The sequence below is a fragment of the Lytechinus variegatus genome, chromosome 2, assembly GCF_018143015.1.
Source record: "Lytechinus variegatus isolate NC3 chromosome 2, Lvar_3.0, whole genome shotgun sequence".
NCBI classification, from domain to species: Eukaryota; Metazoa; Echinodermata; class Echinoidea; order Temnopleuroida; family Toxopneustidae; genus Lytechinus; species Lytechinus variegatus.
Window position 1 is genome coordinate 83,351,385 of NC_054741.1, and position 27,998 is coordinate 83,379,382.

At 34.9% G+C, this 27,998-nt stretch overlaps 1 protein-coding gene across 1 annotated transcript in view; it reads left to right on the plus strand.

Annotated features, from left to right (window-relative positions):
* LOC121409298 (ribosomal protein S6 kinase-related protein-like) overlaps positions 1 to 27,998 on the plus strand; it is a 45,795-nt gene that overhangs the window by 16,381 nt on the left and 1,416 nt on the right. Inside the window, exons 3-7 of the mRNA XM_041601215.1 lie at positions 19,259 to 19,331; positions 20,116 to 20,264; positions 20,688 to 20,805; positions 26,509 to 26,708; positions 27,225 to 27,437. Of these exons, the coding sequence (XP_041457149.1) occupies positions 19,259 to 19,331; positions 20,116 to 20,264; positions 20,688 to 20,805; positions 26,509 to 26,708; positions 27,225 to 27,437 (753 nt within the window). The remainder of the gene's footprint in view (positions 1 to 19,258; positions 19,332 to 20,115; positions 20,265 to 20,687; positions 20,806 to 26,508; positions 26,709 to 27,224; positions 27,438 to 27,998) is intronic.

Below are 27,998 nucleotides of genomic sequence, written 5' to 3' on the forward strand. Positions count from 1 at the left end.
AGGGATTTAGATGAAGAGAAGAGCTGACATAACGATACAGAACTAAAATTTATGTAAGTGTAATTAATGAAAATAAATTTATCTTGAATCATATCTAATGAGATGCTGTTGTCTGCTTAGTTCACAGACCTAGATACAGTTGACTAGTTCCACCCAGCATATTGTTCTCTTCATTCTGTAATTGAACTCCCTTGATGATTGCCTCTATGCTGCTCATAGATGTTATTTATAGTCTAATATTTGTCAGGTAAGCAGTGGACTCGTTAAGACACCTTGCTATGGTTGATGGAGGTTGACAAACCTAAAGCTTGTATCACGGCTTGTTTTGATGCGGCTTGCCATCTGGCCATGTTGTTTCAGTCAAGGCACATGTCTAGGAGGGAGGGGGGAGTCGGGGGCAAAGGGAGATCTGGTCCCCTTTATTGAGGACTTTTCTGCTACTTGAGAATTTTTTCAAAAGGGAAAATGCTCCTTGTCATTGGTGATAACACTTTATAAAAAGCCCCATAAAAAACACACATTTTGTACTGTTGGTTTCTACTATTTTTGATAATGTATACATTAGGGCATGTTAAAATATAATCTCGTTTCACATATTAGGAGGATTGTTGTTTGCTTCAGATGTTTGCATATTATTTGACTGATGGATATATATGTATGTAGGTATTTTATTATTTTTTACCATATTCCAGTTTTGTTACAATATGTTAATGTTTTATACTAACTAATAGGACCCCATTGGAAATAAGCCTTTCGGCTTTCATGGGCTATCCTGTCAAGGTATTCTTCAATTTCATTGTAATCTCTTGTGATATTCTTAGCGAATAAAATCAATCAATCAAACCCCCGATAAATCCTGGATCTGCCCCTGGTTCAGATTGTATTGAACTTTATATAGAACAATGAAGACCAATAGTGTTTTGTATTCAAACACCTTCATTTCATCTCTGAAGAGTTGTTTAGAATATAGAAGATAAAAATACACTTCAAATATTTCTAAATTTGGATATTAGACAGGTTTTATTTTACTAAATAATCAGTAAAAAAATTCACTTCAGTGGTCTATAAATTTCATCCCTTTCTCTTCATGTTAATCTATTTTTTATTGCAAGGAAAATGAAGGGAATTCAATACAGTTGACTTGGAAGCAAATTACGGTAAATTTTTGTTCCCCTCAGCCATGCTAATGACCAAACATGCCGGTGTCATGACAACACAGGAATTATTTCATGAAGGAAAATATCTCTTGGGTATGGGTTAGATATTAGATAGCACTCTCAATTAATTATAGGAAATAATACTCAATAGAGGAACAGTTTTAATGGAGGTACAATTTCATGAATTAATTATTGTAATTGATCAATAGCAAACAGAATCAGTGTGAAAGTAATAACAGAACATGAAGGAGCTTTGTGCTACAGAGAATTGCCAGTAGTTGCAGTAAACACTGATTTCATGAGAAAGTCTGTAAAACCAGGCTTAATTGTCAGTATATCATCAAGGATCTATATCTGGTACAGTCACATAAACTGAACTTGTGAAATCATGAAATCTACGCTGAAAAATATTCACTCTGAAGATCACCAACACAGATAAGCACACATGGGACAGTCTATTATTATTGCTTTGAATGTCGTACCCGACGCTTGACCCGAATCCTGTGCTTATTTGCTAATTTCTCAGCAATTACACAATTTCTTCCAGAATCCTTTGGCACATATTCTTTATTTATACAAACAGACCCTTTGGTGGTCATTTTATTGGATTCTGTATGAACTCATTTTCATATCGTTACCAAAACTGGCATTTACCTTTAAAATGTAAATGGCAGAGATATAGATTTCAGTGCTAGATAACAAATGTGACTTTAAAGTTTAAGTTTTCTTTGATACAGCAGGAGTAATAAACCATTAGCTAAAACCACTGTTGCTGAATAAAGATTAATTGATGAATTAGATTGATATAAGGGTGCCTCAAGCATATATAGCGTCATGGGCGCAACCGGGGAAAAGATGATCCACATCTTAGAAGATTACAAACCACCTAGCATAAGGAGAGTGAGAAAATTCAAATCTAAACCATTTTATGTAGTTAAAGGAACTGACTGCTAATATTAAATATGATACAATTAATTAAACTTGTTGTATCAAATTGTAATAGTTTTTGGGTGTTATTAAAATCAGAGATGGGTAAATTGATTAATTCAAAATTTTTCATATCATTGTGTCCAGTCGATTATCACGAAAGACTTTAATTGTCTACACTTTTGATGAATACATGTAAGATGAGCAATTGAATTCCTATTTTAATCCATGAAGATGTTTTGTTCGCCCTTCTAGTTTATTACTTTATATGGTAAAAAGAAAAACATCAAAATCCCAGACATAATTTCAAAGTTTCATATTAAAATTCTGAAATTCATTGTTGCATGAATTATGCTATGTAATCAGTAAATCTGTTTCCCCAATACGAAAATTCCCAACACACAAAATTACCAAATCAAATGATAAAATAGAACAAAAATTCAATCGCTGATAATGAATCGAGAATATCTAGTTCCCATGCAAAGTGCCCTCTACTAAATTAGCCCAGTTCTATTTTCAAATGGATTTTAGGCAGACAAAATCACAACAAATCAGTTTTTCTGAATATTTCAAATGCATTAACCCAAATATGTCCAAATAGATTGGGTAAAGGGGTCTGCTAATTGCTCATATCAGGTAAAAGATGTTTTAGTATTTAGACTGATTGAATCCAACCAAACTTTTTATAGAGGTAGATTTAATCCATAGCCTAGATGTAGATAGCCAGAGAGAGAAAGAAAGAAAGTGACAAACAATATGTAGGTGGGATAAAAAGTAAAAAGTGGTCAAGGAAAAATTAGTCCAATTTCCTAATTCCCATTTTATAGTCAGTCTTGAACCTAGAATCCAAAGTTTTAGAATCATTTTTGATTGATTGCAAACCATTCGTTACAGTGCCATGATTGATTCTTTATCATAATGGTCAGACAAAATTGCTAGCATTGCTCTACCAGGACATTTGCTAGCTTTATTTCATTTATATGTTTCCAAATGCATTGATTTATAGGGTCAAAATGGAAGGATCATGAGCTGCTGAATGCAGATGTAATTTTTCTTCTTGTTTTTTTTTAATTTAGAGATACCTTACTTACCCTGGAAGGGAAGTAAGTTATTACCATGGCCTCATTGCATTACCAGTAATTAACAGGATTATAATAGAGATCAGACATAGGTCATTCTTTGTATGTTGGCAATTATACATAGACACATAAAATATGCTATAATTTTTTAAAGTAATATAAAGAATTCTTACGCTGTCATACATTATTTTATTCAAACATTTTTTTACCTCCATATACTCTGTAAATGCAAAGTAGCTGATCTGTGGCCCGTAACACAAAGCTTAGCAATCAATCGTAGGACATTTTGTACGATTGATTGCATTGGCTACAATGTGCAATCAATCGTAGAAATCAAGCATATGATTGATCGCTAACCTTTGTGTTACGGGACCCAGGTCCCTAATCATGCTCCTCTCAGAGTGAGTTGAGTGACCACTCATGATGGAGTGAGCTTTGATCTTTCAAGAGTGAGTTTTCACTTTTTAGGAGTGAAAGTGTGCATCTGTTTTTTTTTTACTTTCACTCCAAAACAGGTGAAATCTCACTCTTGAAAGACCAAAATCTCACTCCATCACGACTGGTCCCTCATCTTACATTGAGAGGAGCGTGATTAGAGACCAGATTACTTTGCAAAAGTATAGTCATTACTGAACTTAACTTTGAGACCAACATTTTGGATGCATGAAGAAAAGCATTGCTAAATGTCAAATTTATATGCAGAATAGCCCGTTGTTCATTTCTATTCTCTTTCAATCTGAAATTGTATTATTTGGAAAATCAACATACATATTTTCTTGCTTTGTTTTATGCATGTTTACTGAAAATATATTACTATCTCCTGATGTTTGTGGTCTAGCATTTTTGTGAGAATAATTGACCAAAAACATGTCTATAGGGCTGCGTTTATGCGACCTCAACCCAGAATCATGATTTGAATCACGATTTGAATCATGATTCAAAACAGCAACATGAATCACGATCCGACAGAATCAGCGTTTATACGACCATCTTTCTAACGCTGTTTCTCCCTGAATTCAGGCCGATCCAGTGCGCATCACAGTGCGCAGTTTGACCCAGGAAGTATTGGTCCAATTTGTGCCTTTGGAACTTGAAGACATGATTGATGAAAACAATGAAATGTACAAATGACGCTACAGTACAACCCCGGGGGTACAATACACAGAATGATAATTCCTAAATGCATGTGACAATTGGCATATACCGGTACTAGTACACTGGCAATACTGCTCCACGAAAATTAACCTGCACGAAACACAGCGCGCGCCTTTGAGTCGAACCCGGAAGAAGCACGACACAATGATGTCATAGAATCATGATTCAAATCACGATATCGTTCATACGACCTTTTTCGTTCGTGATTCTACAGAAACGTCTTTCAAAACGCCCCTTTTTCCGTGTTTCATGTTTGTGATTTGAAAGACGTTTATTTCCACTTTCGACTAAACGCAATCGTGATTCTGCAGAATCGTGATTTGAATCATGATTCTAATCATGATTCTAGGGTAAAAAAGTGTCGAATAAACGCACCCTAGGTCCTCACCCACACCACAAATCATTTATTTGAAAAGATGGCTGTTTTATTCATTGCTTCAAAAACAAGTTTATAGTTGACCTTGATTTAACCATTATTTATAAAAGAATCCCTTGGAATTATCCTTTCTCAGAATCCGTAATAAAGCCCTTGTTATATTCCTGTAATGAATGTCTGGGGAATAAATTACTTATAAGTGATTTCCATCCCTCTCAAATCTGACTAATTACCAACCGCTCATGCTGGGGAACCAAATTAGGTTTGAAAAACAAGAATTTATAGTGTTTTTGTTTTTAGCAGCGTAATTGAGCTGGTTAGGGTGCTGATGAGGTTTTCAGCTTTGCGTCTGGTGGTGTGTATTCTGTGATTGTTTGATTTGGGAAGTGTTCATACGTTTGTCATGTAAAGCTGGTACCTCACTCATGTACGATCATGTTGGTTTGATATTATATTTATGTTGCTGTTGATTATTGGACCTTTAGCACTCTGCAGAGTGGATTGAAAGCATTATAGATCATATTTGGTTTGCTTCATCAGATATGTCTACCTATAATAAACTTAAGGAATAAGAATGTAATAATACAATGAGTTCACATTTTACATCCTTTACTTGATAAACACAAACATACAATTTAGTACTGGTATGTCAGTGTATTCAAAATTGCTAACTAATTTAGTAATAACTTTCAAATTATCAATAATAATGATGAAACTTCAAAGATGGCCCAATAGAATGAAAACAATGATCATTTGAAGTTGAATTCATCTTAATTTGCTAACAAAAAATGTAAGCATGCCCGGCCGGCCGTAGATGATGAGCATCTGCGTTAATCATCACAGATGTTGAGCTAGGAGTCATAGGGAATAAATCGGGTCAACAGATGACACATTGCTCAAAACACATATGATTTATAACAAGAAAATGTATATGCATGATCAGAGCTTACAGCTATAAATCTTCAGAAATCATCTAAGAGGGAGATGATTCTCAAAGTATAAAAATCCCTCTTTTAGAGATTTGTTTATCCCTGTATGTCTTTTAAATAAAAGAAAAAGCAAGCTGTTCTTGGCTAATGTTTTTCAATGCGCAAGTGATAAGAGTTGGATTCTTAATAAATGAAAATCTGTGAATGTTATATTGCTCTCTTTTTTTTTTGGGGGGGGGGGTATTAGAATTTACCTTTGATTGTGAAACTGTAGTTGTGAAAATTAAGAACTCTATCCCCCTATATTCTACCCCAGATACATTTTTTTATATCTTATGAGTTGAACCATGTTTTTTGCCCTGGATTTATTGATGATTGTACCAGTCTATAGCCATCTCTGTTTATTAACTGTCAAATACTCATTACTCAGAATACACAAAAGAAAAATGATATACATCTCTTAAAGGATGGCTTGTTAAAAGGTTTGTTTCTGTTATTTATCTAAGCCGTGTTGTCTCAGATTAATTGATTGTAGACTTGAAGCCATCAGAAAGCAATTTGATTTTCTCATGAAACCATACTAAAAGCAATTCAATATTCCAGAGAAATGATTTAAACCATTTGATTTTCCAGAAAGAGATAATATTGAGGTGATATTTTCTCTTGATTTTGTTGAGCGGGTAATGATTTGATTTTTAGCAGCAGACCTGTTGTTGATCCTCTCTTCCTGTCCGTATATCCATGAGATGAGCTCATTTATATACATTATTCATCATTACCTACAAACAATAGAAACACAAATTGAGGGGATCTTTATCATCAGAAGATGAGATTGACTATACTTCATTATCGTAAAGGACAAGGATATTCACCTTTAGCTTGTTATTAAGATTCATACCCTTTTCATAAACCTATCCTCCAATTAGCCGCCTAAGAGAAATGCGGATAATTCAATAAAAATTGCGTTCATAAACTCCGAAAATAAGCCGCATTATTTTTACGAGCGCCCGTCCTGAAAAAGGCGGATAATCGCCATGACAACTGGACAGGCCCCCTCCGATGCGGTTGTGTTGGAAAAGGGTGACCTTGTGACCGATCATTGTATATGTTCAAGCAAAGAACTCAACTTTACAATCTCAATGCTTTGTGATACAGGCCCCTGATCCATCAGAGAGAACTTTAAAGAGCTTTGACAGCAAAATCGATGTTGAGCAAAAAAAAATGAAAAGAATAAAAGCAAGAGTGCAGAATAGCCTCCCAAAATTGCACGTCAAGCACAATTTCTTATTGTAGGTCATAGCACAATTATTGGATTTTAAAGTTGTGTTAAAATTGATGTCTCTTTAACATTTTCAAGTATTATGGTATTAAGTGGTTTTTGACATGAAGCATAAACTGAGGCCCTTGATTCATGCTTGCATTCATATCCTTGTATGGCAGCTGTCAAGAATGTTTCTGCCCCTTATGTAATAAACTTATCCTTGCAATTAGTAACTTTAGAGCTCTATCAATGATTACTTCTGTATTTGTTTCTGTTGAGGTAACTCTCATAGGAACTTAACAAATCAGCTTTCTGCTGCATCAACGCCAAGCTGCTGGTATATAACCAACATATGAAACATTTTTACGTCTTGGTTGATCAGTCATAGTGGTTAACCATCATAGATGACAGAAATTACTCTTTCGGTTAAAGTATAGATAATGGCAGAGCTGGGAGTTGAACTGACAACCTTTCAATCATGAGTCCAATGCTCTAACCACTAGACCACATGACCCTCATAGGGCTCAGCAACAATCCAAAATCAAGCTTTCTATGACCCTGACTTTGTTACATCTTAGGTTTTTTTAAATTTTGTCGTGGTTCTTTAACTTACATTTCGTTCAATTGAGTACATATGAATATACAAAGTACGGATGTGATGAAGAGAAATCGATCACATTTTCCTGGCTTTGGATGGTTACCGAAGCGGTGTGGATGCCACATGGCCTAGGGAATAAATGAAGCCAGTGTGTTATCATTTCTCATTCAACCAGGAAGTATGGAACATGAGTAACACGGTCCCTGGATGAATTTACAAAGGTCATTCACTTCACGATATCCTGCTCTATCAGTTTGGAATGAAGATTCTCAATTTCATGAGTACTCTCCTTGTTATTGGGTGGAGCCCATGGCATTGAATTGCATTGTTATCTTAATCAGTATTTCATTGTGAAATCAAATACAATTAGTGTAAACTTCCTGAAGCAAACTTTATCTGAGAGTTTGAGGTTAATGTTTCATCAGATGCATAAGTGATGAACACCCATGTTCTGTAGTGAACTATATGGACGGCTTCACTAAATAATGTGAGCTTTCGCAGCTGATGTGGTACCTTTCAGACAATCTATTGACAGGGCCCTGGCAATGGGAGAACAGTCTGCTGTGAATTACCAAAAGCATTGGCCTTAATATGTTTAGATCCAAAAGGTAGTAAGTTCTAAGTTGAAAGAATATGTCTTAATATCCTCACTGGATGGCATGACCATGAAGTTCGTAGAAAGCATTTTAACGAGAGGGATTTCCTCTTTAATTACCCATCCACTTCTTTTATATAGATCCTGCACATCCCACCCGACTATCCCCACAGCGAATGAATTACCAAGCGCTAGACTCCCTTGGAGGTTTTTTGCACCCACTAGATTACCCACTGATGCTTCTGTTTAATGGCTCATTAGCAATCCCGGTTAGCAATCATGCAATGACCGTGAGTGGTGCGTAATGCATTTAATTCTATTGCCTTACCCTCTACATCACGTCCCATCATCGTCGTGTATGGAATAAGATTAATCTGATACAGTTACTCTATGGCTCAGGAAGGACCCTTGCTCAAGTCACATTAGTGCCCAAGATATTTTCAAGAAAGAGTTTTGTTTTTCTTTGAAATCTGAGCATAGAGTTGTGTGTCGTGCTTGATGAGCAAGAGATGTCTTTAATGGTGTGGTACAGTGAGAAGCTCACTTCTGACTATGTAACTTCCTTTAACCAGTATGTAAATCCAGTTTTACTCTCTAAATTAGATCAATTGTAAATTGCTAGAAAAAAAATTGAAGTACAAGCATTTTCTATCAATTATCACTGGAAAATGTCCATCTGGGAAATGAATGTAGATTTCTGTTACCGTTTGATATCTGTCAATAATGAGTGATATGTATGAGTTTAATACTTAGTCAAGTTAGTGAATTGTTTTTATGCATTGCACTGCAGTATTGCTAACTTCAAGGAAAGTGAAGAGGATAAAGACACACATGTAATATTTGTTACACAATCTAAAATTCATCAGTCATGCTTTATCTCAGTCAAAAATTAATGTTTTCAGAGAGCTAGTATTGCATTTAATCCTTGAAAATTGTGAATATGTGTGATTTTTCCCCCATTGCATTAAATCTTAGTTACCTTTTCATTTTAGGGTTTTATTATTCTTTTCCCGAAATATTTCAAATGTATAAAAAAATAATAAGGCCAAAGAAAATTACATCTAGCAAAGCAATTTGATGTTCCTTTATTACTTCAATGAAATTAGTAAGAATGGTATGAAGCTATATTTTTTTATCCTATCTATTAAAAGTCAGTGGTGGAAAAGTGGGTTGATCAATTCTGTTTTTATTTTAGTTATTAAAACTCTAGGATACCTAAAGAGAATTTTCCATCAGGTGAGATGAAAATTAACTAAGATTAACCTGTGTATCAAGGATTACCAGATAGATTTGTGGAGGCGAGGAGATTTGGCGTAGGAGTTTGTTTGAATGAATATTAATAGAAACAACATGTGTTTAAAAGAAATAAATGGGAAATGAAAGAAAAGCAAAATGCTGAACTCTACACTTTTTCGAAAAAAGACACTAAGTTGGAAAAATTATGAATAATGAATAACAAAAAGAAAAACAGACTGAAATGAAAGCAGAATTATGCAAAATAGTTTTCAATAAGAAGGTCATGCTTATAGTGTAAACAGTCTTTCAAAAATTCTAAACAATCGTAGAGCATTTCGTGAATTCTCTTTTAAAAATGCTTCATTGCATTCTCTTCACATTTTCTATTTCAAATCAGCATTCTATTATCTTTATAGGGAGAAAGTAGCTCATATTATTTAGATCCACTTTCTGAGAAACCATTTAAAAAGACTATAAGATATTAAAACGTCAATTTTTTTTACTAATTGACTTTATCAGAGTGCATGGATTGTAATAGAATTGTCTATATCAAACAATAATTCTTAATAGATTCAATGACATTTTAGTTATGGTGTGCTCCTGAATTGAGTGTCTGTCTAAGGGGAAAAAATATGGCTAGGTGAAAGCTGAAGCAAAATGTGACAATAAATAGGTCCATAAGAGATTGAGTGTGAATGAAGTTGATGTAAAAGAAGAAAATAATGTTGAATTTTGCCCTTTTTTGAGCAGTCACATTCTAATCCATGATAGCATACTGTCATCTTCAAGAGATGATGGGGGGGTTGGTATTTGAATTCTTTGTTGAAAGTGTTTTCAAATATATTTCAAATGTGAAAAGAAAACTTGTAATTTTTTCTGAATAATTCAATTGTTTCTTGGAAGGAAAGGTGAATTGCATGGCTTCATGTCCTTTTAAACAAGAGGATGGCTTATATATTCCATTAAAAGAATCTTGATTTAGATTGAAAAGGAAACAAATTTAGAGAAATATTGGACCTTTTGATGCAATTCTCACATTGTGTTTTCATAACTACAATTACTGTTGTTATATTTGTGGGCATCTGTGGGTGTATTTTGAAGTTCATTCTAAGTCAGGGAAATAAATAATTAAGATAGGTTATGGGTATAAATCCTAAGAAAGATTACAGGTATAAATCCTTAATCCTAACAAACGGGCGGTATTCTGAGGTCATTTTGTATTTGAAATATTAAGACTCACTAGCGGATAGTGAAAGCATATTTGAAGTCCATAAATTGATGCAATCTCACTCCTTTGCCACACCTGGCGGAATGGATTTCCATTGGTTGGGTGAGATGAGAGAGCTATAAAAGTGCATTTCTCATTGGATATTGCTTCAAAAGTAGGTGTGTCTTACAGAGATAAAATGAATATAAAATTGTTTACAGAATACCTATTTTAATGTGAGATAAAATGGATCTCAGACTCAGAATACCACCCCTGAACTTTAATATTTCTAAATACTTGTATTTTGATCTGTTTGGATCAATGTTAAAAAAACAAGATCACCTTAATGAATAATGTCTTGCCAATATCAATTAACATAATTCTCTAAAGAATAAAGCCTGTAGTGATGATCACAGTCACGTGACCTTGTGTCAAAGCTTCATTAAGATTTTAATGATTCATTAAAAAAAATAAATGATTTATTAAAAGATATTAGAGGGATAATAACATTCTACTGAAAGAAAAAAAAACCCACCCACATGTATCAAGCTACAAGGTTTAAGTGTACTCCCATGTGACTACTTCACCTATCAAGACATAGTACTAGAGACTGAGTAGTGTCAGCACCACCCACCTCATATCTTACTGATCATTGAGGCATCTCATCTCAACCTGATCTTACCATCCCACACACTCTATATCAGGTAAAGAAACTCAAGTTATGCAGGACAGGTGAACACAGCTCTTTCCAAGATCGCTGAAGCCGTTCCCCAGCCTCGCCTTCACCCCTCCCCCCTCCCCCTCCCCCAAAACAGTATTTTTCTTGCGTTTACTAATATATTCAGCTTAAATCTCATGTTAGTATTATCAGCAATATATTATTGATTTGAAAGTATTTGACTATAGTTAATGATCTGTCTAAAGGAAATGAAGATAACTCTCCAGATCATCTGATATTTTACTCATGATTGAGAAGTTAATGACTGGGAATGACTAGTGGTCTGCTACCATGCTATAGTCATGAGATGCAGCAGAGAGATGTCTTGTAAACTTGTTCGAACCGTGAATAATGAAACAGATTTGTGTGTGTGTGTGTGTTTGGGACACCTGTGACAGGTTTGGCCTATTTTTACCACTTGTTTGTTTTATTATTCATCATGAGGCCAAAACTTCACAGCATCATGGTTTATTGTCATATTGCTCTCTTGCTCCATACAATAAATTGCATTCATTTGTTTTTTTTTTTAGTTCTCGCCAAAATCGTTGATGGCTGTTACACATTATTGAACTCTTGATATTGAAGCATACTGGAAATAAAATTACTTGTCATGTAACTCTTTTCTGTTTTCATTTGGTATTTTCCATGAACTTTAGGATTAGCACAGACTTTCTATTTCCGTCAGCTCCGTATGTGAATCGATTGCCAGGTTGTATACCTGAAAAAATACTTTTACATAATTGCTGCTAGTGCTCTGTATGCTTGAATTGTAAAATTTAACCCCAAAAGGATAAGAAAGTCTTCAAACAGCATGGCAGTCATATCTTACGTTGGTGAAGGCGTCATCATATATTCCACCCACATTGATATGGTTGAGAATTTCTCTTTGAAGGATTGCACTTAACAGACTAAAGAACATGCTTGAACCCTGAGGCTCCCATCACTCTATTCTAAGCTTGGCTGACATCAAGTGATGCTGTCCTCCCCCACCCCACTCCTTCTTTACCCCTCCCTGATAATCTTCCATCCTCCCATCTAGATTAGTTCGATCCATATTTTCAAGCAAGCCTATATGAGAACATAATATATACTGGTGGGTGTTTCATAAAGCTGTTTGTAAGATAAGAACGACTGGGGATCCTTTCTTTTGGTAAATGGTATACACCATTGGCGATGGTTTAGTGAAGAAAGGAACACCTGTCGTTCTTAAAGTCGCTCTTAACTGACGAACAGCTTTTTGAAACGGCTCCCCAGTCACATACTTGATATGCAGTTATGAGATTTGATTTGTGATTTCATACCCCCCCCTAAGAATACATGGACTTTTAGCAATAAAAAACTGTTAATTTTTCAGATAGATTTAATATAATTTTCATTATTTGGAAATTAAAATATTAATCAGTTTCAACAGCTTATTGACAATAATCTGACAGAGGAAGTACTTTCATAACTTCAAGAGGAAGGCACCTCAGAGTTTGTTATTTTACAATCAATACTAAAAGGAAAATTTCTTCCATGTTTTATTTGCCATCATCATCTCAAGGGCCTGTAGCAAGGGATCTTTGTTGAGTGATCACTCCAGAGCCTTGTAATCCATCGAGCTTGTTTTTATATCCCATGATCCTCTCCCAATAGGGCGTGTCCCTAGTGACGTGTCTGTTGCTAGAGGGTTGTAATCCTCTTACAATTTTCTCAGCTTTACATTCTTCCTTTCTTGAACTGTTTCCATGGAATATTTTAATTTTTTATATGCTTATCTCTCAAGGTGCACTCATTGGATTTGTTTATTTTTATTTGCTGTGATAGGATTTAGTGTGCATTAGCTTTTTGTGCGTAGAATAAATTCATCAAGATCCCTGAAGCTTTTTCTGAAGCCAAACTTGCATCTCCTGTCCCAGTCTTCTTTCTGTCTTAAGATTATATTGACACTTTGCATATTGAAATCAATTTCCTACATGATTCTTATATAGCCTCACTTCATCAGTTGGCTTGATCAGTCGTCCATAATATTTATAATTAGGTATTGGATTCAATTCATCAATTTGAAAACCAAATCTAAATAGGTTATTATTAATTTCATTTGTTTCAGCCGAATACCTTTTTTCTATAATTATGTAAAAAAAATGAAATGTAAAGTTATTTCAAATGCTACAGTTTAAGTAAAGAGTTATGTATCTTAAAGATAAATGAAAGTAGTTGCAGTAAACAGTGATTTCACAAGAAAGTCTGTAAAAACCAAGCTTATTGTCACGAAATCATTGAGGATCTAGATCTGGTACAGTTACATAAACTGAACTTTGTGAAATCTTGAAATCTACGCTGAAAAATGTTCACACTGAAGATCACCAACACAGATAAGCGCACGTGGGACAGTGTATTATTATTGCAATGAATGTCGCCCCAACGCTTGACCCAAATCCTGTGCTTATTTGCTAATTTCTCAGCAATTACACGATTTCTTCCAGAATCCTTTGGCACATATTTTTTTATTTATACAAACAGACACTTTGTGGTCATTTCATTGGATTCATTTTGAAATTGTTACCACAACTGGCATTCTTAAAGTACATTCTCATTGAAACTTTAATCTTAGCTGTCCTTTTTACAAGGTCAGCACACTTTTATCAATTAGAAGCAGAGCTGAACAAGATGAGAAATAAGATAAGTGATTTTGAGAGAAGATTTGAAAGGCGTTAGGATGTGGAATATTCAGCTGTTAATCTTGGAGGAAGTATTGATGCAGTAGAGTGCTTCATGAAGCAACTAGTTAGTGACTTTCACTTACCAATCAGCTCTCAGCCAAAATGTTGCATTACTGTCTATAGAAACTACTAGTTTTAAAAGTTTTAACATGTTGTTATGGCAGGTTAGGGGATTTTTTAATCAATATATAGTCAAACAAATAATTAATTCATAAATATTGTAGCAATGATAATTATTGTTCAGATGAATGTAACCATTACAGCATCAGAGCTGCCAAGTAGTACAGATTTTCAGTATTTAGTACTGAAAAATAAGAAAAATACTGATTTCTAAAGTTTCCGTTTTATATGTTGTCTTATGATATTTCATTGATATCATCATCAAAATACTGATTTTCGGCTTTGAAAATACTGAAATGTTCTTTTTCAGGTTGGCAACTCTGCAGCATTACCTTTAATTAAAATTCCAGCCAATATGAACTCTACTTTGTACTTTCTTAAATACGTCACCATCTTCTTTTGAATTCCCCCTTCCCCTTACCAAACAAGTATAATACTCCAGACTTAGTAGCATAGGGATAGTTCTCTGCTCAATTTCACTCCATTCAAGATCATCCTCCCCCTGAGTGAGCAGGGATTTGAACAACAGTGTTTGTGATGTGTGTAGAGTATGTGTAATTAAACCCTGGCTGCAATTGCATCTTGATCTTACTGATGGTAAGATTCTAATTTGAAAAAGTTTATTGAATTTTTTGACATTCATTGTTTGAAAACAGGGTTTTCTTCATAATTGTGAAATGAAAAATTTTGTGCAAGGGTAATGTAGCAATAAAAAAAATGGAGTGATCCTCCTCTTTGTAATTTGGGGGTTAGAATTTATTCTTATTAAATTTTCTTGCTAAAATTGTGACATGATGCTTGTTAATTGCATCTTTAACCAAGACTCAAACTTACTTCCAAGTTGTTTTTTTTCCCCCTCAAATGACATTGGTTTATTTAGGACAGAAATCAATCAACAGCAATTCATTTAAACGCACTTTGTGGTATTCCCAATCAGGATTGATTATCAGAGGAATGGATCACAACTGTTTCTAGAATGATAGACATGATTGTAATGAAATACAGACCTGTGGTTTGCTCCATCAATAGGATGAGATGTTCTGCAGGCAGAGCTTTGAATCCCATGCTTATTTTGTTAGAGTCATAAGATGAAATAGTATTGTCTTTTGTCATGGTTTAATACTCGATGATGGCGGCTTGAGATAAATATCCCCCAGTGAGAATGGACCGTTATTAATCAGTCTGATAGGGTAGCCAGCCGACTGATCAATCGAACCATGTTCTCAGACTTGCTGCTTCATTTGGCGAGTGACGACAATTGTTAGACCCAGTTTCCTCAACCCTTCTTTTGGGAGTATCACATTACTGGACTGCATCATCCCAACAAATATTGACACTCCTCCTACCAACAAATGATTTTAATCTCACTGTCTCATGATGTGATATTTTGTTACTTGGCAGAAGGATAGTGAAGTGGGAAGGATAAAGAGAATGGAAGATAGGTAGAGTGTCTCTGTTAGAGTCAGAAAATTGAGTGTGAAATAATAGGAGGAAGAGAAAAAAAAGTGGGCAGGAAGAAATGTTCAGAGACTAAAAGGAAAGGGATTGAATGAAGAAATAAGTGAGAGAATGAGAGGTGCTAGTGATAGAAAGGTTGGAAGATGTATGGATGTAGATGATTAGCAGAAGAAGAAGGAAGGGGGAAGGAGCAAGGATATGGTAGAAGAGAAGTGATAGGTTGATTTTGAAAAATGAGGAGGAAGATGGAATAAGAATTAAAACACCATGATAATGTGTTTCTCATTCATTATAATTCAGTAGATCAGATTAATTTCAAATGTTTATTCTATTCCGAGGCGCACAAGAAAAGAAAGAATGAAAAATTTGGATGTTCCCTAACCAGTCTCAAATTTCCACAAAATAAAAACAATTCAACTTCATACCCTTGTCTTATATCAATTGAGCAATAGCGTGCCAGATAAGAAGTAAGAGAGTAAGAAATTTGAACCTTTCATGAGTTGAGGTAGACGCACTCTCCTAATTCTATTTACACACGAGCTTCCTCCTTTGTGAAGTATGTCTTCCTCCTTTCTTAACTACTCCATTGTCTGGCTCGGTTTCTTCCTACCCACTCAAACAGCTTCAATTTTACCTGTCATCATTTTTATGTGACACTAAGGTTTAGAATGTTCTGTTAATTTCATGCACATCAATGCACCCATCACACATTTATAATCGTTTTCATTGTTAAAATTATTTACAGTGGTGTTTTTTCTACCTGCCAATTGGTATGTAATCAAAGTATGATTTGAATCTTTATGTTGTTTCTGTAAGTAAGATTCAGTAAGACAATTTTAATATATTTAAGAATAATACACAGATAATGGACATTTTAAATTGACATTCATGAAAAAGAAAATTATGAAAAATAAGAAACCCCCCAAATCAAGCTTTAAGATCAGTAAATTTCTAAAATATGTTGATTCATAATTTACATTGAAGTGTGTTAAATAATATCTTTTCAATTTTTTTAAGTACTTATAAGGTGCTTTGACAAGACAATGCATCAAGTTTATCAGCCATCTGCAAGTAGTTATGAAACATCATCAATTGTCTACAATGCTTTGTTCTAAGTAATTGCATTTTTCTTTAGAGTTTAATGATCGTTAGATAATTCATAATGAGGATATTCTTTCAATGACAAACATTCAAGCTCAATAACCAAGGGGGATTCTTGTATCACTTCAGAGTTACAAAACATTCTAAGTTACTATATATTTCCAAATTGAAGCTTTTTTTTTATTAATGCCTGGAGAATTGTTTAATCACCTTGGAGTCATTAATTTAATTTTTAATGATCATTGCGGTTATTTTCAAATGGAAGCTTGCATAAATTTCAACGGGATTAGTTATATCACATTAGGTGTGTGTTTCATAAAACTGTAAGTTGAGAGGGACTTTAAGAATGACTTGTGAACCTTATGTGCTAAATAATCACCAATGAACATTTAATGATGAATATCATTTACCACAAGAAAGGATCACCAGTCGTTCTTTAAGTCACTCTTAACTTATGAACAGCTTTATGAAAAGGCCCCCTAAACTAAAATTTTTGTTTCTTGTTACCGGTATCCTAATTGTGATTTTGATTATGATCATGAAGGTCACTTTGAGATGAGAGCAGGTTAACATCTACCTTAGATAGCGAAAAAAAAGAAGACTTTTGTTGTTGATGTTTTCTGGACTTATGTTTTCATATTTCTTTTTTTTTTACCACCTGTGTTTATTCATGTTCTCTTTCCAAATATTCAACTGTCCATGACCTTCACTCATCTTCTTTATATTTCTTTCTATTCTTTAACATTGGTATCATTGGCTGTAATCCAGGTTTTTTTTATGTTGAATTTACATCTTATTGGCATTTATATAAATGTCAAAGCATGACAGGATTGTAGCAATGTGGGATAGGTATTTGGGGATTTTAAAAACATGATGATTGAAGATGTGAATAGACCCCCCACACAAAAAAAGAGAAGAAGAAGAATGATGGAAAGGGGGGAGGTAGCTTGTTAAGACAAAAGGTGAAAGAAAGGAGGGGGCTTGGATATTTGAAAGAAAGTTATCAGGATCTACTAATACAGATCAATTATTATTGCTAGTCTGTAGCCAATTTTTTAATACTGGAATTTAAAATTTTACAAACAGATTCTTCTTGAGAACTGATACGAATTCACCTTAAGCATAAAAAATAAAACAATTTATATACAGTGTAGTCAACTTTTGAGAGAGAGCTTTTTCTTGTTTAAGGGCTTCCAATAGTTGAAATCCCTCTCTGGATAATATATTACCAGCTGAGTTGTGTATTCCATTAAAGATAATTGGAGATAGGGTCTGTAAATAACATTTTTATACAGAATAATTGTTTTCTATGGGTTAAAATCAAGCAAAAGACACACATCTAAGTTACCAAGAACTGTTTCTTAGCTCTTAGCTCCATAACACCTGTGGAGCGGTTGCTTTCTCATTCAAAATGATACGATTAACACTCTCGTATCCATCCGTCTCCTTGCGGAAGTATAAAGAAAGAACGTTTCTTCTCTAGGATTCCTCACCACTGCTGATCAGACCCCCTGTAACCTGTAATCGGGCGTGAACAATCAGATGCAATGTGTATTCTACCAAAAAGTAGAGAGATGAAAATAGAGAGAAGGGGTGAAAATAGAGAAGGAAAAATCAATAAATTCAGCTGGAGATCGGTTCGATGGCATGTATAGTAGTCATGGTCAGAGAAGAAAGAGCTCTAGTCCAAAGCTGTATAAGGATAGTTGCGTTTGTGAAAAAAAAAAACTCTGCAGAGTACTTGTAATTTGTTCAATCCAGGGGAGCATTTCATAAATATTTTTTGTCCAACATTTTGTCAGATCTGACAATTTCCTTGATTTTGATTGGCTCAGAAGTACTGTTCCTATGGTAACTGTCAGATAAAACAGGACTTGTCAGTTAAAGCATCCAACAAGTCCTTTCATGGAATGCTCCTCTGATGACACTACATACAGCTAAGTCCTTATCAACACAGAGTTTTGTGAGATATGGTATAGTATCTCTAAATCACAATATGAAAGCGAAAAATGATTTTTAAAAAAGTATCATTTTGTAGCCAGTTGTCTTTTTTGTGCCTTTATTCACATTATTCACATCCTCTTCAAACTAGGTGATCTATGTGAAACCTATGTTGTGGTGTATTGAGTATGCACATAGAAGCTTATGTCCATCAATTATCAGATTTGTGGTCTATGGTGGCTAGCATGTATCAAATAAACAAAGCTGAAAGAGAAAACCTGACAAGCTTGGTGATATAACAATGAGACGTTGCTTGTTTCATTTGAGTTCCCCTTAAACTAGTGGATTTGAAGATGGAATAAATGCAATACCTACCATATTTTTATTGAATATTTTGTCTGATATACAAGTCTTTCATGTAAGAAAAGTAAGGAAATGTTTCATACCTGTTTGGTCATGAGAACTCAAGCTCAAGTGATTGAGAGGAATGTACTATACTCACTATATATAATCATCAGTGGAGTTGGTTTGTAGATGTACAAGTAAAAGCCTCCTCCATTTTAGATATGTGTTTCAATAATTATTGAAAGATAGAACAATGTAGAGCTGCTTTGTTAATCTAGCCGTCTTTCATTGATTTCTATCAATTTTGAATGTTATTTAATTTTTCCTCTTTTCTTGTTTCTTTTAATCTCCAGGCCATGGTTGGACATCATCCTTTCATTATCCAGATATACAAATCATGGCAGAGCAAAATCAACTTACATATAGGTAATAATATGTTACATCCAAAAACAACCAAATAGTGGTGGTGATATGGTTAGAATCTCTTATGTGTGTTTGTATAGTCTACAGAGAATATCACTGGATAGCTGTTCAAACCATGTATTAGAGAATTTAAAGGACATATCAGTCCTTTTTAAGGTCTTTTCACATTGTTCTGTGCAAGCCTTGCTTGTGACTCTATATGCAGCAAGTAGGTCTCTCTGTTTGCCCTCACCGGCGCATTGATGGTGTCTTCTTAGGAGCGCTCGCAAGTTGGATGTGCCTGCAGAAAAGTTTTTAAAATACTGAAAACTTTGTTGTGGGTGATTGCCCTCAAAGTATCTACAAGCCTTGTATCGAACAATGTGACAGTACCTTAAGAGTTATGAAATGAGTGGCAATCTTCTTTTGCCTTAGAAAGATTTCTCTACAGCCATAAGGAGACTGTTTTCAGACAGCTTGAGCTTGTAAAAGTTGCTATACTTCTAAAGTCTGCTTTTTCTGGGCTCTCCTCAGAAGTTCTAATTTTTGAGATCTGAGTTTTATATAGATACCCGATAGGATGTGAATATCATTGTCTCTAACTTAGCAATAACAGTATCATAAATACCCATTGCTGGTATGCTCCCTAAGAAGTGGGGATTGTGCATACAATGTATAGGCCAATGGACAAGCAAAAATACCAGACAGATAATACGTCTGTTGTGTGCTTAGAGATGGCTATCCAATGTGAAAAGCACTTTATAAAAGCAAAGTATTTGTATTATCATGATTCTTTTTTGTGTTGCAGTAATGGAGTATGCTACCCATGGTGATCTGTACACACTGTGGATTCTAGAGGGTGTCTTCACTGAGATGGCTGTCTGTATCTTCATTGCTGAACTCTCAATGGCATTAGACTTCTTACATAATGCTGGTGTTATCTACAGAGACCTAAAGGTACTTTTCGTCATCTTGAGATTTATTCTATGATATGCCTTGTGGGCCCCACTTAAAAAAAAAAGGGGGGTTAATGTCTAGGAAGGGGGACAAAGACTGCGCTCCCCCCCCCCATCTGCACCTGACAAGGGGTCATGTCACTTGTGATTTTGGAAATGGTATCCTGAGATCAATATGTATGACTTGTGAAGTCATTGTAAATTCAAGATCTTAGCCTTATAACACAAAGGTTTGCAATCAGCCACTGAATAATACTGGCCAATTAAGATCATTGTTGCATGTTTATTTTGTTCAAATCGCTAAATAGGAACCAATAAGAACTGTGCTTTCATATTTGCAGTCTATTGTAAACATCTCACAGGCCCGGGGTGGGAAAGACAATAGGATTTAACCTTTCTAATATTTTCCTCTGTTTGGTCACAGATGGAGAATATACTACTGGACCAAGAAGGACATATCAAACTGACCGACTTTGGCCTTTCAAAATGGATGAAGAAAGGCAACCGGACGTCAACAATATGTGGAACATTACAATACATGGGTAGGTGGTATATTTTTATAGAAATATAAACATATGAATTTTTTGGTAATGCATTCCAAAAAATTTTCACATAAAATCTATATATTAGCTGACTCTCAGTAGATTGCTGTAAGTTGGGGATATTTTAATGTATAGTAAATATCTCAAGGAGCGTTTTATTCAAGTTGAGAGAAACTTTAAAAAGACCCAGTCAAAGCCAAACAATTATTTCTAATTAAACAAGGAGACTTTTTCTTTGTTTCTTTGTGTAATGTAAATATTTAAATTAATAAAGGGAATTATAAGCAGATATTTTATTGTAATATTTAATGATGAGACATTTTGGCCCAAATTCACAAAGGTGGTTTTGAAAACCCATGTCCATGGTTTATGCAGATTCCCTGTATAAATTATGCTTAACTTAGCGCGTATGGGACGCGTGTATAAAACATGTCCAATGCTGATGCGCGCATTCACATTTGTCACAGTGCGCCATATTGACGCCTGTGACCATGGTTAGATACGCTATTTTATTAATGAGTCCACTGTTTTTATTCATTAATCCACTCTTCAAAACAGTGGACTCATGAATAAGATAGCGTATCTAACCATGGTAACAGGCATCAATATGGCGCACTGTGACATAAGCACGCATCAGAATTGGACATTTTTTATGCACGCGCCAGATACCTGCTAAATTAAGCGTAATTTATACATGAAATCTGCATAAACCATGGACTCAACAGTGGGTTTTCAAAACCACCTTTATGAATTCAGGCCATTATGTCTTGATCAGAATGTGACATGAAACCAAATTTAAACAATTTGACTGAATGCAAAAAAAAACCCAGATATTAAAATTTCTGGCAGGGCGATATAACTAGCATGATATGAATGATATAAACTCCATTTGACCGAAGATATTAAGCATCATAATGAACTGAACATCAATATCATTCACTGTAAGTAGCCTTAAGAAATGTCATTATAGTAGATTCACTTCTCCATTGAGGTGAGAATAAAGTAATTTCCCTGTGAGAGATAGCAAGCTCTAAATTAGGGAAATTTCCTCCTACTCCTTGCCTCTGGCCAGTCATTCATGTTTGCATTAGCTTTGCATACCTGGTAAAGTAATATGGGTTGGAGTGTGATGGGAGGAAGAGGGGATGGGGGAGGAGGGCAAGAAGGAAATGGAAGAGTGGAGTAGAGAGAAGAACGAGATGGTTTGAGATGTGGTGGAGAGGTAAAGAGGAAGCATGAGAAGAAGAAATGATGAAGAGAATGAAGGGAGAGTATAGAGGGACATGAATTGTTGGGAGAAAATACAATATAAAGAACCTTAAAGATATTGACAAAAGTAATAAGGAACAGAGAGTTTTGAAGAGAGGAAGGCAAAAATATGTAGGAAATAATGCTCAAAAGACAAAACGAATAGCAATCAAGACCTTCAAATGATGATTAATTAATCAGCTGCATCTTCTGCAAATATATAGGAACAATGTTACTTTCGGTGCAAGTCGTTGATAACAAGAAGTATGTAGTCACCCTTTAATGTTTAATGTTAATATCGCAGAGCAGATGAAATCATTCGTGATGAAATGAAAATGACAAAGCATTTTAAAAGACTTGGATGGATTATTGTCAAGGAAAAGAGAAATTACTGTTGAGTTGAAGGACATTTTAAAATCATGACTTGTCAATCCTCGATTCATCCCGTAACCTCTTACTGTAATGATTCCTTGTATCTTTCTGTATCCCAGATACATTAGATAAGAAATACTTGTCATTTTCATTATTGGCGTCTGCATTTCTGCATATTACATGGAGGGGTTGCAGTTTTAAATTTTAGCATTCATGAGGCAAATTAAAAACCATGGAATTTGAACAACATTCCTTAAAAGATCCTCCTTTCCATCAAATCGACCTCTGATCCCAGTCAATCCTCCCATCGCTCTGATCGTCCTTTCATACCCACCCCATCTAGAAAATACCTCATATTCTCTGATTCAGAGTTCTACCAATGTCAGTAATTACCCGGCTGTTTGACTGAAAGTAAAATGCTTGTGATATCCCAAAAGATATATTCTACAAGTTAGTAGGTTCTCTTCAAACTTAAAAACACTTCACAGGAATTTTCTAAGGTCGCTGGATTTTTCATAGTGTGAATAAAGTGACAAACATTTCTATACAAGAAAAGAAGATTGCGCAACCTTTGCTTAGGAAGCAGAATTCTTGTCGGCTTCTCCCTATGGAAACTTAGTCTGGTTTAGGCAGAGATGGATGCTCAAAATCATCATGTTTTATTTTAGTCTTGAACGAGTTCTCATAATTCACAGGTATTATCTTTATTGGATGGGTATGAAAGCAGCTCTTAGTGATGGATACTGTGTAGTTCTGTGAGTAGGAGCTGGTATTACTAAGTCTGTGCATTCATATATCCTCAGGCTAATGGATAATGTAACATACTACTTATAGAGACCTTAGGCAGGATCTATCTTTCTAAGGTGGAGGTTGGGGTGGGTGTGTGCATGGTTCTAGTAGGATCCATGGTGTGTGTGAGCTTGTGGGGAAATGGTTGAAAGAAAGCGAGACAGAATGTTTTGTAAAAATAGGAAGTTTTCCTTTTTATTTTAAGATATTGGCATTTTTAAACATTGATTATAAAATTAAGTACACTTTTATAGTATACTTGTCGCCAACTTGTACATCTCTAGTTTAACTTTTAATAGTAAGAAGAACAAATGATATAAAGTCAACATGTACATCTAGCTGTTGCTACATACACAGCTAGAGACGGATGAATTGCTCGACAATGCCTTTGGGCACCAACTGACAGAAGAGACTGACAGAGAGATAGAAAAGTGTCCGAAATATTGATATTTACAGTAAAACGTGAAGAGAAGGAGAGTATTGTGCACTTTGCATTGTATGAAGATAGTGATGCAATCCAATTATCACTCTGTGATTCATGATGAGACTATGTATTGGTCTGTATGCTCAGCTTGCTATGAATCATATACACCTCATCATGTCTTCATTTCCAATCATCATATTAAAGGATATCTCAAGCTTTGGTGCATTATACTGGTTGGTGTACAACTGAATAGGTTATTATTATTTTCACACATTGTGTCCATCATGATTTAAATTTACTTTTACCAATTACTGAGCCATTTACATGAAAATGAATTCAATTTAAATGAATTTAAAATCTTGTCGGAAAAAGACTTTAGGTTTAGAGTAAGACTGAATACAAAGCCATCTGTCTTGATTTATCTTTTAAGTAATCTCAATATTTTAATAATGGTATTTTACCATGTAGTAATGTTTCATATGGGCAATTTTATAAAGTGTGGATTCCCATACTTGTGGGACCTTCTGAAAATGATATGTTTCTCACTTATATCAAAGAATATATAAACACTATGATATCATTGCTTGATCAGTTCATGGAGAGAAGTGAAAATAAAAATGGGGGTCGAATGTACAAAAACGTTTATTATTCTATGGAATCACCTATATTGATTTTGCAAATCAAGATAAGAATCAAGATTTTATGGGGCAACAGTGAATATAAATCTTTTTGTGAATCTCGTATGAAATATAAACACTCCCTTTAATATTGAAATCAGTGTCACTGCTTACCTAGGGGTAGAATATAATGTAACCATTCCATCTTAGTTTTGGACATCTATTGTGATACGTGAGCATGTATTCGCATTAATATGCTACATTGTAAAGGCTACAGGTAACATGAGTAAGAAAGCCCATTCAGACTAGTTCTTATTTCTGTAACCTTAAAGAGGTCATTCATACTGACACATTTAGTTGGACCTGAAATCTGGCAAATAAACTTAAAATTTTCACAAATAGGTAACCAATTCTCTTAGCCTTCGGGATAGCATTTCAAGAAAAAATTTGATGTTTCATCTTATATAGTTACTATGATAAGTTGGAATCAGACCTTTTTTTCTCTTAGCCAGTAAAAATCAAAGAAAGTTTTCAGATCGGACAACTTGACAGACAGCAAAGTTTGATGGTGAAGAATGTTCTTGAGGCCTTTTAAGAATGTTCTTGAGTCATTCTGTATTTCAATTGCTGTACTTGATTACGTTGTGTCTGATGGTGTGTTTGCAGACCCTTTACATTTCAAGCCATCAATTCATTGTCGTTTGAATCCATGCCAGGTGTTAAGTGCTTTCTAATGGTTGCTCTGATTATACCATAGTGTAAAGTTTCATGGTGTGGATAAAGTTAAGCTTCATGCCTTGGCTGGCTGCCTGCCTGTCTGTCTATAAAAGATCAAAAACCTGGGGTAACATGAAACCATGTTGCAAATGTGTGACCAAAAATGGGTTTGGATTTCAAAGAATTGATTAAACTTAGGAAGCAACATGGGTGTGTTGTTTAGCAGTAGATATAAGAGATTATTAAAGGTATTGTGTATATTTTAGTTAAACCACCCAATGAATGTATTATCACTGTAGAATTTCAACCTTTATTATGGTTTTGATTTCCTTTAAATCTTCCTTCCAGTGATTCGCAGAAGTAGCAGATTTATGTCATTTCAATCCCATGAACCAAGCTTTGATTAATTAATACCCCTTTCATAAACCCAATTATGCGGCTAATAGCAGCATAATTTGGTCGTTATTTTGGTTATTTTTATGCTGCAATTATCCGTATAGCAGCATCGGGACCAGATTTTTACTTCATGAATGCATTTCGAAAGTAATGCGGATAATTGCCATGGAGCGGTCACAAGGTCACCCTTTTCCAACACAACTGCATCGGAGGGGGTGTGTGCGGTTGCCATGACGATTATCCTCCTTTTTCAGGACGGGCACTCGTAAAAATAGTGCGGATTATTTTCGGAGTTTATGAACGCAATTTTTATTGAATTATCCGCATTACTCTTAGGCGGCTAATTGGAGGATAGGTTTATGAAAGGGGTATAAGCTAACACAAATACTTGTTCATATTGCTTCTATAAAGTTAAAAGGGTATTGCTGGCTTAAAATGGTATGGATTGAAACACTGAAAATTTGATCAAAATCGTACAAGGAATAACAAAGTTATGACAACTCTAAAATTTGCACTATTTCGACAAAGAGTTCTTTGCATGTGTTCACGAATCAATGAGCAAACTGATGATGTCATATCCCCACTTGTTCTTTTGTATTTTATGATATGAAATAATGTTTATTCAAACTTTTCTCCCAAGAACTAAATGCAATAGATATTCATTGCTGCAACTTATTTTAATATAAAGGAGACATGTCATTCACTCTTGTATGAAAAAATGAAATAATTCTGGTTTTAAGTAATAACATAATAATAAAATAATTTGGCAAGGCGTTAATCCACACTTTGCCACTCTCGACCCAGGTGCTAAATGGGTACCGGTAGGATGTGAAAGTCATTGTAGCTTGTCCAGTACTGCGTGCGCCTCACAGGCGACTGACCTGCATACTCCCCAGGGAGTGGAGGATGTACAGAAATGACTGATTGAATCCGATGACCGGGGTAATAATATATCTGTAAAGCGCTAAGACACGCCGTTCCGATGTATTAAGCGATATAAAAGCGGATTATTATTTACCTTCAATTGAACTCTCTTGTTTTCTAGGAATAAATGAATATTTGACATGAGATTTTTTGAGAAACGATCAATCAATATAATATCAAATGATCTTTTAATTTTTGCTTGAATATTTTCTCCAGCTCCAGAAATCTTGAATGAGGAGAACTACACTCACGCTGTTGACTGGTGGTCGTTAGGTATCATCATGTATACGTTACTGAGCGGTGGATACCCTATAGATGGCGCTAAAACACATTTCACCATGTACAGTAGAGTTCTTGCAAAGAAATATGTTCTACCATCAAGTATAAGCAGTGAGGCCTGTGATGCATTAGACAGAGTGAGTGAAATATTTATCTGTATTGTGGGCATGCTTTACATATTTTTTTCTATAAATTTTTACCATAATCTGTTGATTTCTTTTCTCCTCTACTCCCCTCTCATATATCCCTTTCATTTTCACTTTGTATTCCTATAAAGATTTCATAATATAAAGAAGTAAACCTTGGAACAAGTTAGTTTGTCTCTGGTAGGTCCATGGTTTGTGTGAGAGGAGAAAGTTCAAAGATTCAGATCAAAGAATGTTTGAGGTCAATTGGAGAAAAAAAGTTATGTGCATCTAAATGTTGAGATCACTAATGCTGTAGGGATTTTCTTATTGGCAAATGCAACAAGGTGTGTCATGTCACAAATGTACAACTCTCCCTATTTAACACTGAAAAATACCCCTAAAGGTCACTTTTTGCTCACTCTTTACAAAGACTAGAATTGTAAACTGCATGAGCAATCTTTTGATGTAGCTCAAAGAATCTGATATCTCTATATTGCTATGTCATTATTCTTTTCCTATTGGCAGTTACTCAGGAAAGACCCTAATGACAGACTGCAATCACTGGGAGAGTTTGTTCATCTAGATTTCATCAGAAACATCTCACTAGAGCAGTTAGTACGGCGAGAGATCACCCCCAAAGACTACCTTAAGAGGAGGTTACCTAGGACACTAGCTAGGAAGTCAACTAACAAGAAAGGCAGGGAGTTTCTCTATGATAAAATACCTACTGACATTACTGTGAGTATAGTTGTATGAATTGGTGTCTTGTCAAAAGAAATTTGCAGCTTGCGGGATTTCCCTGCTACTCTAAATTTATCCCTTAAGTCAGTGAAGTCACCTGCACTAAGTAATTCCTTCATTCTATAATGCCCAGATATTTATTTGTAAGTAGTGAATGTTATAAATGTTACATGTAAACATCTTAACGTTTTAGCCAGCTTATGTCTATGTACATAGGGCTATGGCAAGCTGGGCCCCATTACATGAAAGTTACTCTTATGGTAACTTTGTCATCCAATGGTAACGCTGATCAACGGCCAATCAAAATCAAGGATTCCATGCAAGTTATCATTACATGGGTTTCTTAATTCCATTTCTTGATTGTCCGTTGTTAACAACATAAATGATTCCTCATGTAAAGGAGAATGCAATTCTTGATATCTGAAATAAAATGCTTGATATCAAAGAAATTGGACTGAAAGAGAAAACGACTTGCCATCCATAATGTAAATCAACACACACCCTCATACCACATCTAGGTACAACAACCCGTTCTAATAAATTTGGTTTAATGCAGTT